The 11333-nt window shown below is 37.0% G+C and overlaps 1 protein-coding gene across 1 annotated transcript; it reads left to right on the forward strand.

The window, feature by feature from the left end:
• The first annotated feature begins 10245 nt into the window (after positions 1-10245).
• Positions 10246-11333, forward strand: LOC122697806 (putative olfactory receptor 2B3). Its single transcript, XM_043908804.1, has one exon. It carries the CDS (start codon positions 10279-10281, stop codon positions 11239-11241), a length of 963 nt encoding a protein of 320 aa, XP_043764739.1. The 5' UTR covers positions 10246-10278; the 3' UTR covers positions 11242-11333.

The raw sequence follows: 11333 nt of genomic DNA on the forward strand, positions 1-11333 counted from the left end.
TTACAACGATTTAGGGTCCTCCACATTAAGTGAAGTTCCAGAAGTTCAATCATCTTAGGTGTGCTTGTACATTCTCTCTAATATTAAGAAAAACATATTTCATTTTTGCTACTTAATACAAATAGGCTCAATATTTGATGGAATCCAGTGGATTTGGAGGCAGCACATGCCACACTGAATATTCTGCTATAAACTATCAGGTGACTGAGAAGGCTGTAAGTTATAAATAGATCTAAGAGCAAGAGAGAGATTTTTAGCAGGTAGAAGCAGTGGTGAAAGCTATCATGTTGCTTAAAACACGTAACAAAATATATTTGTGGTACTAGTAGTATCTGTGATAGGTAAGCACTTTTCATATGGTATCCCTGAAAGCCAAAAGAAAAGAGTGGCATACAGACTTTTAGAGTTTTGGACCAGGGAAATGCCTCACACAAGAGAAAATTAGATGTATTAAGTTGGTGTAAGGGTAATTGCTGTTTTGCATTGTTGACCTCTGTTGTTTGATATTGAAATACATTCTTAAATATATGTGGTTATGTTATACATCATTTTAATTGGCATTTCTCACTTTATGATTTTTGCTAATGACATTACTTGCTATTTAATTTATATTTATTTTACACTATAGAAATGATGTTAGACAAAAAGCAAATTTGAGCAATTCTTTTTATTTGAAATCAAAATGGGTTGTAAGTAGCAGAGACAACTCACAACACCAACCCATTTGGCCCAGGAACTGCTAACAAACATACAGTGCAGTGGTGGTTCAAGAAGTTTTACAAAGGAGACGAGAGCTTTGGGGATGAGAAGCAAAGTGACTGGCCATGAGAAGTTGACAACAACCAACTGAGAGCAATCATCAAAGCTGATCCTTTTACAACTACATGAAAAGTCGCCCAAGAACTCAATCTTGACCATTCTGTGGTCATTCGGCAGTTGAGGAAAATTGGAAATGTGAAAAAGCTCAATAAGTGGGTGCCTCATGAGCTGACTACAAATTTAAAAAATCATCATTTTGAAGTGCCATCTTCTCTTATTCTACACAACAAACTATTTCTCAATCAGATTGTGATGTGCAACGAAAAATGGATTTTATATGACAATGGACTGGTCTGACCAGCTCAGTGGTTGTACTGAGAAGAAGCTCCAAAGCACTTCCCAAAGCCATATTTCCACCCCATCCCCCCCCCCCCCAAAAAAAAAAAAAAAAGGCCATGGTCACTGTTTGGTGGTCTGCTACTGGTCTAATCCACTGTTATAGCTTACTGAATACCAGTGAAACTATTACATATGAGAAGCATGCTCAGCAAATCGATGGGAGGCGCCGAAAACTGTAATGCCTGCAGCCAACATTGGTCAACAGAAGAGGCCCAATTCTTCTCCAAGACAATGCTTGACTGCACATCACACAACCAACACCTCAAAAGTTGAAGGAATTGGGCTACAAAGTTTTGCCTCATTTGCCATAACCACCTGACCTCTCGCCAATCGACTACCACTTCCTCAAGCATTTTGACAACCTTTTGCAAGGAAACCACTGTCACAACCAGCAGGAGACAGAAAATGATTTCCAAGAGTACACTGAATCCTGAAGCACAGATTTTTATGCTACAGAAATAAACAGACTTGGACTTCCTGATAGCTCAGTTGATAAAGAATCTGCCTGCAGTGCAGGACACCCTGTTTGATTCTTGGTTCGGAAAAATCCACTGGAGGCAGGATAGGCTACCCATTCCAGTATTCTTGGGCTTCCCTTGTGGCTCAGCTGGTAAAGAATCTGCCTGCAATGCAGGAGACCTGGGTTCAATCCCTTGGTAGGGAAGATCCCCTGGAGAAGGGAAAGACTACTCACTCCAGTATTCTGGCCTGGAGAATTCCAGGGACTGGGTCGCAAAGAGTCGAACACGACTGAGCGACTTTCACTTTCACTAAACAGACTTATTTCTCGTTGGCAAGAATGTGTTGATTGTAATGACTTCTATTTTGATTAATGAAGATATGTTTGAGACTCGTTATAATGCCTTAAAAATATTTACAGTACAAAACCTTAATTGTTTTAGCACTAACCTAATACTTTCAAAGCTTCTATTCTGATGTAGTATAGACATCAAGTGATTATGCAACTGGGGCTTCCTATTAAGCTCGATATTGTCAGATCCACCATTGCATAAGGTTGGATTCATGCAGTAAAAATTCAGCATACAACTGGAAACCAAACATTTGAATCTGACCAGAGCATGTTCAGAGGACATAAATTATGTGAACTAAGGGTACAGATACTTATCACCTACCTCTGTCATCAGTGCTGCACTCTTAAACTATACTTTATGGTCTCATGAGAATCCCCAAATGACCAGATGTTGGAGGAAAAAAATTCAGGACTTACCGTACAATTGCACTCATCTGACACTCTGGCAAAGTAATGCTCAAAATTCTCCAAGCCAGCTTTCAACAGTACATGAACTATGAACTTCCAGATGTTCAAGCTGGATTTAGAAAAGTCAGAGGAATCGGACATCAAATTGCCAACATCTGCTGGATCATCAAAAAAGCAAGAGAGTTCCAGAATAATGTTTTTTCTGCTTTATTGACTATGCCAAAGTCTTTGACTGTGTCAATCACAACAAACTGAGGAAAATTCTTAAAGAGATGGGAATACCAGACCACCTGACCTGCCTCCTGAGAATACTGTATGCAGGTCAAGAAGCAACAGTAGAACCAGACATAGAACAACGGGCTGGTTCCAAATTAGGAAAGGAGTATAACAAGGCTGTATATTGTCACCTGTTTATTTATTTTATATGCAGAATACATCATGCAAACTGCTGGGCTGGATAAAGCACAAGCCAGAATCAAAACTGCTGGGAGAAATAGTAATAATCACAGAGATGAAGAAGACACCAACCTTATGGCAGAAAGTGAAGAGGAACTGAAGAGCCTCTTGTTGAAAATGAAAGAGGAGAGTGAAAAAGCTGGCTTAAAACTCAACATTGAAAAAAACTAAGACTATGGCATCCAGTCCCATTACTTCATGGCAAATAGATGGGGAAACAATGGAAACAGTGAGAGACTTTATTTTCTTGGGCTCCAAAATCACTGCAGATGGTGACTGCAACCATGAAATTAAAAGACGTTTGCTCCTTGGAAGAAAAGAATGACAAACCTAGACAGCATAATGAAAAGCAGAGATATTACTTTTCCAACAGAGGTCTGTCTAATCAAAGCTTTGGTTTTTCTAGCAGTCATGTATGGAAGTGAGAGTTGGACTGTAAAGAAAGCTGAGAGCCAAAGAATTGATGTTTTTGAACTGTGGTGTTGGATAAGACTCTTGAGAGTCCCTTGGACTGCAAGGATATCAAACCACTCAATCCTAAAGGAAATCAGTCCTGAATATTCATTGGAAGGACTAATGCTGAAGCTGAAACTCCAATACTTTGGCCACCTCATGCGAAGAACTGACTCTTTGGTAAAAACCCTGATGATGGGAAAGATTGAGGGCAGGAGGAGAAGGGGACGATAGAGGATGAGATGGTTGGATGGCATCACTGACTCACTGGACATGAGTTTAAGCAAGCTCCAGGAGTTGGTGATGGACAGGGAAGCCTGGTGTGCTGCAGTCCATGGGGTCACAAAGAGTCAGACACGACTGAGAGACTGAACTGAACAATAGGGACAAGTGTTAAGAAATATAATAATTTAGAAAATGATTATATTCTACACAGATGATTTTACAATTTATAAAAAATGCATTATACAAAAGAGAAACAAGTGAAAAATACATGAAACTACTAGCAAAAATGTTTTTTGAGATTGTATCTATGCTGAAGCTTAGTTCAATTTCATCATGTCATCTTAGGTGAGCACCTATCAAGTTATAAATCAACTTATTTTCAAAAACTATTACTGTTTCAATTCCATACATTTCTACTACAGTTGACCCTTGAACAATGCAGGAGTTAGGAGTGCTGACTCCACACTCAGTCAAAAATCCATGACTTTTGACTTCCCAAACTTAAGTGTTACTAGCCTACTGTTGACTTATTGATAATATAAACAGTTTATTAACACCTGTTATATGTATTCTATAACATATTCTTTACAACAAAGGAAGCTAGAGAAAAGAAAATGATATTTAAAAAGCATAAGGAAGAGAAAATACATTTACAGTACTGTACTGTATATATCGATACCTTAAGTTTACATCTTCTGTTTACAAGATGAATCATCTGTCAGTACCTACATTAATATTGCCTTATATGATACAAAACACTGTATACATGTATTACTAGAAATCAAAAAATAAAAAGACAATTCAAAAAATAAATTCATATTTATTTAAAGGTATAATGACATACATTGATAACAAAAAAGGAGATAGATAATTACTTTATGTTTTATAAATAAATAAATAACTGATATAATTGCTTCACAGTAGCCTACCTTATACACTAATAAGTGAATCATTATAAAATGTTTATGGTATATGTTATACAGTCATATTCATAATACAGTATTGAGAATACTGTTATTTTTTTTTAAAAAACTACTTACCTGTGATGATAGGCTGAAACATAGTTTCTTTAACTGTGAAAGAGAGAAAAAAGTATACTGTATGATAATATAATTCTTTGAAAGCAAAGTTACAAGCAATAAAAAACTAAATTATTAATTTTATATTAAGTATCACTCATGCCTACATGAGGATATGCTATCCTCTTCCACACAAGTCTTACACATGATGCTCTATACATTTATTTTTATATATTTATTGAAAAAATCTGTGTATAAGTGGATTTTGCAGCTCACGCCCATGTTGTTGGAGAGTCAGCTATAATTCTGCTCCAGTGAATTCATGGTAACCTTAAATTTATGTGTTAATTTTTATGTTGGAACTTTGTATGATATAGTTTTTTTAACATGGAGCTCTCTAGCAGGTTTCGACCAAACACATTCATCACAAAAACAATAACAGTAGAAATACTATTATCCCACATACACCATTTGTGGTCTCAGTATTTGACCGTGAGACTATTTAAAAGAATGGATTAAAAGTTCATGTAGTCTTGTATTTTTCTGATTAAACAATCCCAAGCTTATTTTTCATGGTTTATGCGTCATGATTAGTATTTTCAATCTAGTTTTTAATATGTGTGAACCACCTATGGGCCAGTATTATGCTACCTGTACAGGTGGGAATAGAGTTCACATAGTTTCACTCTGGACACAATGACCAATTAAACTTGAGGGACTCTGGAATCCCTAGGGCTAAAAGAGCACAGAGCATTGTATGAACGGTAAGCCTTCAGTTAAAGCTAAACCTTCTCTCCCCGACTCTATCACTGTTGCTGGTATTTATAAAATCAGCTTCTCATTGTATTAGGAATTTGGTGAGAAGAGCCAGGCTCAATCAAAAACACCTGAATGACTGAAGGCACTATATCTAATATACTTTTACCTCAACATATGAACTTTTCTCATATGTTTTTGATTCAGTCCAGTTATGTGCTAATTTCATTCTCAGTCTGTGGACAAAATGTCGCTGAATAAGAACTTCACAAGAGGTGAAATGTCAAAAAATCACTGCATTTTTCATCCTGTCTTTGGACTAAACTTCCTTCGAAACATGGCATAAAGAATGGGGTAGACATCTTTTCGACACAAGAAAAAAGGAAAGGTGAGTGATGTCTACTGAAGCGAATTATGTTATTACCATTGAATGGGAAAGATCTCTCAAGATCATTTCATATACTTCCCTGCCTTTAGGTTGCTTCACATTAAACAACCAGCGTTCAATTTGCTTCCTGGGAATCTTGAAATAAAGATCAAATATTTTCAGTGGCTCCAAAAATACTTGCTATCATTTCACTCCTTTGAACGAATGTTTGCCCTTTATATTGTCATACAAAAAGAAAAAAAAAAAGAGTCAGCAGAATTTTTAAGCCAAAAAAAAAAAAAAATTAGGAGTATTTCAGGATTCTTTTAATTAGTAGAGAATATAGAAATGGGAGAAGTGTTATGATGACAGTGGGATGAAAATATCCTTTTCAAAGGGCAAGTTCATTTTTCTGGTAACGTAAAAAGGGAACTAATGAATGAGCTGACATTAGTGTCATACAAAATGTGGGAAAGAGTATTGAATAAAAGATGTGAAAAAACAGAAATAGGAAAAAAAAAAAACAGCTGATGAGTAAAGCATTTTTATCTCTCATGTCCAAAGGCAACTCAATATCTCCTACTAACCATTGACTTGACTGTCATTTAAGTGGAAACGATGTTCTCAGTATTATGCTAGAAACAAAGAAAAAATGACTTGTACATTTAAAAATTTCATACTATAATATTAGAAAATTATAACAAGTTATGGCTCCACCGATAGTAATTTGGTTGTCTGTTTTTTCATATACACAAAAAGTGGAGATAATGATATATTATTTCTATTAATACTTACTGATAATGATTAATGCTCTTGATGCTATTAGTGGTAACTAGTTCACATTCACTAAATGTTTACTATGTTCCAGAGCTGTCCTAAGTTCAGATGTGTAGGCATTGCTGCATTAGATATACAATAACACTCATTATCAATACAGAATCTTTGAATTTTGAGCACAAGGATATTCACCAATTTGCCCAGAGCCATATTCAGACAGTAAAGAATCTGCCTGCAATGCCGGAGACCTGGGTTCGATCCCTGGGTTGGGAAGATCCCCTGGAGAAGGGAATAGCTACCCACTCCAGTATTCTTGCCTGGAGAAACCCATGGACAGAGGAGCCTGGCAGGCTATAGTCCATGGGGTCGCAAAGAGTTGGACTCAACTATGCAGAGTATGTCACAAGAAACATTGGGCTGGAAGAAGCACAAGCTGAAATCAAGATTGCTGGGAGAAATATCAATAACCTCAGATATGCAGATGACACCACCCTTATGGCAGAAAGTGAAGACGAACTAAAAAGCCTCTTGATGAAAGTGAAAGAGGAGAGTGAAAAAGTTGGCTTAAAGCTCAACATCCAGAAAACTAAGATCGTGGCATCTGGTCCCATCACTTCATGGGAAATAGATGGGGAAACAGTGGAAATAGTGTCAGACTTTATTTTTGGGGGGCTCCATAATCACTGCAGATGGTGATTACAGCCAAGAATTTAAACGATGCTTACTCCTTGGAAGGAAAGTTATGACCAACCTAGATAGCATATTAAAAAGCAGAGACATTACTTTGCCAACAAAGTTCCGTCTAGTCAAGGCTATGGTTTTTGCAGTGGTCATGTATGGATGTGAGAGTTGGACTGTGAAGAAAGCTGAGCACCAAAAAATTGATGCTTTTGAACTGTGATGTTAGAAAAGACTCTTGAGAGTCCCTTGGACTGCAAGGAGATCCAACCAGTCCATCCTCAAGGAGATCAGTCCTGGGTGTTCATTGGAAGGACTGATGCTGAAGCTGAAACTCCAATACTTTGGCCACCTCAGGCGAATAGCTGACTCATTGGAAAAGACCCTGATGCTGGGAGGGATTGGGGGCAGGAGGAGAAGGGGACAACAGAAGATGAGATGGCTGGATGGCATCACCGACTCGATGGGCATGAGTTTGAGTAAACTCAGGGAGTTGGTGATGGACAGGGAGGTCTGGCGTGCTGCGATTCACGGAGTCGCAAAGAGTCAGACACGACTGAGCGACTGAACTGAACAACAAACACTTTCACTTTTGCTTATACAGATCAAAAATAAAATGTTGGGAGATTCTAGCTACAGAGGCAGTGTTCTGAAAAGCTAACTTTTAAGGTGATTTTTTAAAAACATTACCTAGTGAGTAGACAACATAGAATTTCCCTCTTTTGATTTTTCTTTATTGATGAAAAAGTTGCATATCTTTTCTAATTTCACCTTTGCTTCATATTTTTTCTTCTCCAACATGTTTGTTTATATCCACTGCTCTTTTTTTTACTAGAGTTTTAGTCTTTCCTCATAATTATTAGGTACTAACTACTTATATCTTAATATGTTAACCATTTTTGCCATAAACACTGCACATTTTTAATCTTGCATTTATCCTTTATCACTGCATGAACTTATTCATGTGAAAATTTAAAAGTACACACAATCTGAGAGCTGTCTTTTCACCTTGCTTATAGTTTCCTTTGTTGTGCAAAAGCTTTTAAGTTTCATTACGTCCCATTTGTTTATTTTTGCTTTTGTTTCTAATATTCTGGGATGTGGGTCTTAGAGGATCCTGCTGTGATTTATGTCGGAGAGTGTTTTGCCTATGTTCTCCTCTAGGAGTTTTATAGTTTCTGGTCTTACATTTAGATCTTTAATCCACAACTAATAAAAATAAATGGAAAAAAAAAGATAAAAGTAAATAAAAATAAAAGTACACACAAATAAGTCTTACATCCTTTTCTATTTTTCTTTTTTTTTCATTTATTTTTATTAGTTGGAGGCTAATTACTTTACAATATTGTAGTGGTTTTTGTCATACATTGACATGAATCAGCCATGGAGTTACATGTATTCCCCATCCCGATCCCCCCTCCCACCTCCCTCTCCACCTGATTCCTCTGGGTCTTCCCAGTGAACCAGGCCCGAGCACTTGTCTCACGCATCCAACCTGGGCTGGTGATCTGTTTCACCATAGATAATTACATGTTTCTATTTTTCAACTGAAAGTGTATTATTGGTATTTACTAAATAACAATGTATCTGTAGCTAAAAAGCCAAAATTAAAACTACATCTAATGGAAAGAACTACAGATCTTAGCACCATCTCTTTTCATTCTCATGTAGCCATCCCATGCTAAAGTTTTGGTTTATGTATCAGTGCAATGGCACCCCACTCCAGTACTCTTGCCTGGAAAATCTCATGGATGGAGGAGCCTGGTAGGCTGCAGTCCATAGGGTGGCGAAGAGTCAGACATGACTGAGTGATTTCACTTTCATTTCTCACTTTCATGCATTGGAGAAGGAAATGGCAGCCCACTCCCGTGTTCTTGCCTAGAGGATCCCAGGGACAGGGGAGCTTGGTGGGCTGCCGTCTATGGGGTCACACAGAGTCGGACACGACTGAAGCGACTTAGCAGCAGCAGTTACTAACTTGGGGGGGCAAGTATCCCATTCTGGTATAAAGTATGTCAATTCTTCTTATTTTACCTTCTTTCTTAAATCAATCTAGCAGCACTATCTATTTTTATATTTGTAAATTCAAATGGGATAGGTCTAACCAGTGACAATTTAAACATGCAAAGTAGGCTGAAGGACTTTACGTGCCCTTGGGTTATATAACTAAATAACTGATAACTTCCACAGACTGAAGAAAATCAACTTTATTTGAGTTTTCATTCCTTAATTCCATTGACTACCACTGTTGTGTCTTCCTTTTGTGCTTTTTCTTTTTTTTTTTCTTTTGTGTTTTTTCTATATTTAGGTGGAATTAAGGTATATATAAAAAAGAGAATGGCCTTTAAATCCTGGTTTTGAGTCTTGGCTTCAAGATTACAGAGTGTGCAAATTATTTATTCTCAATGAGTCACTGTAGCAGTAAAATGTAGATCATATCTATTAATAGGGTTTTGGTGAGAATTAGAATTATTTCAGTCATTAAACAATGCCTGTCACATGGTAGTAAGTCAACAATTAGCTTATGCATTTTACAATTTTCATCAAGGTATTTGAAGATGCCAGATGTCAACTCTGAATATCATTATAAATCACAAGTTAACCATAATTTTTTTTACCATGAATCAAAGCATCTCATACTTATGATTGCTCTGTGGGAATGGATGTTCATATATGTCACTTAAGAGAGGCAGCTCAAAATATACCAGGAAATTACTACTAAAACAAGTATAATTTCTTTAGATCAAGTTCAGTTTTACATGATTCTCTTATAACCTCTATATTATTCAGCATTTTGAGCTTGAATTAAAAATTATTTGATCAAAACAGCATTTATTCTTAAAATACTTATTAAGGTAAGTTAGAAGTTAAGAAAAGGAAGAAGAATTGAATAAATTGAGCACATATAACTGTCCATGTTTTACACATACAAGTTCATATTATGGCATTTAAATGTGATAATTTGCTTCATAAAGTCAAACATAAGTACAAAAATAGAAGATTTGTTTTCTAACCATATGATACACATATTACATTTCACGGGATTCTATCTAATTGACTATATACTTGGCAATGAATGATTTACTATAATTATGCTAAATTCAGTTCTGTTACAATAAGAGTAGTCAATATTATCTATTGACCACTTTCCTATTTTATACTTTTTAGGAATGAAAAATAAGTGCGTCATCATGAATTGGGCAAATGAGAGCTCCCCAAAAGAATTTGTATTACTTGGCTTTTCAGACAAGCCCTGGCTGCAAAAGCCCTTTTTTGTGTTACTATTAATATCATACACAACCACCATATTTGGCAATGTGTCCATCATGATAGTGTGCATTCTGGATCCCAAGCTTCACACTCCCATGTATTTCTTTCTTACTAATCTGTCCATCTTAGATCTCTGTTACACCACAAGCACAGTCCCTCATATATTGACGAATATTTCTCACAACAAGAAGACTATCAGCTATGCCGGCTGTGTGGCCCAGCTCATCATCTTCCTGGCCCTGGGTGCTACTGAGTGTCTCCTCCTTGCTGTTATGTCCTTTGACAGGTATGTGGCGATTTGCAGACCCCTCCACTATGTTGTCATCATGAACCCTTGGTTCTGCTTGAGGATGATAGCCTTCTCCTGGTTCACTGGCTTCAGTAACTCAGTGCTGCAGTCCTCCTTGACCCTTAACATGCCACGGTGTGGTCATCAAGAAGTGGACCACTTTTTCTGTGAGGTTCCTGCCCTTCTCAAGTTGTCCTGTGCTGACACAAAGCCGATTGTTGCTGAGCTTTTTTTCTTCAGTGTGTTAATTCTGCTGATTCCAGTGACATTGATCCTCATCTCCTATGGCTTCATAGCTCAAGCAGTATTGAGAATCAAATCGGCAGAAGGACGACGAAAAGCTTTTGGGACGTGTGGGTCTCACATGGTTGTAGTCTCTCTCTTTTTTGGAACAAGCATATACATGTATCTACAACCACCTTCTTCTACCTCTAAGGACTGGGGGAAAATTGTTTCTCTCTTCTATGGGATATTCACACCCATGTTGAACCCCCTCATCTATAGCCTTAGAAATAAAGATATGAAAGAGGCCTTTAAGAGGCTGATGCTATTAACATTTTACTATAAGAAGTAAGAAGTGTTCCATCATGATGAGAATCTTCTAGGCTCATTTTCTCTTAAAAATAGTAATAATGTTTGAACTGATTTTTCTATTTTTCAGGCTCT

Source organism: Cervus elaphus, chromosome 7 (genome assembly GCF_910594005.1).
Source record: "Cervus elaphus chromosome 7, mCerEla1.1, whole genome shotgun sequence".
NCBI classification, from domain to species: Eukaryota; Metazoa; Chordata; class Mammalia; order Artiodactyla; family Cervidae; genus Cervus; species Cervus elaphus.

What these genes read in the sequence shown, in the direction of transcription:
- LOC122697806 (XM_043908804.1), top strand. Translation starts at nt 10,279, where the DNA reads ATGAAAAATAAGTGCGTCATCATGAATTGGGCAAATGAGAGCTCCCCA.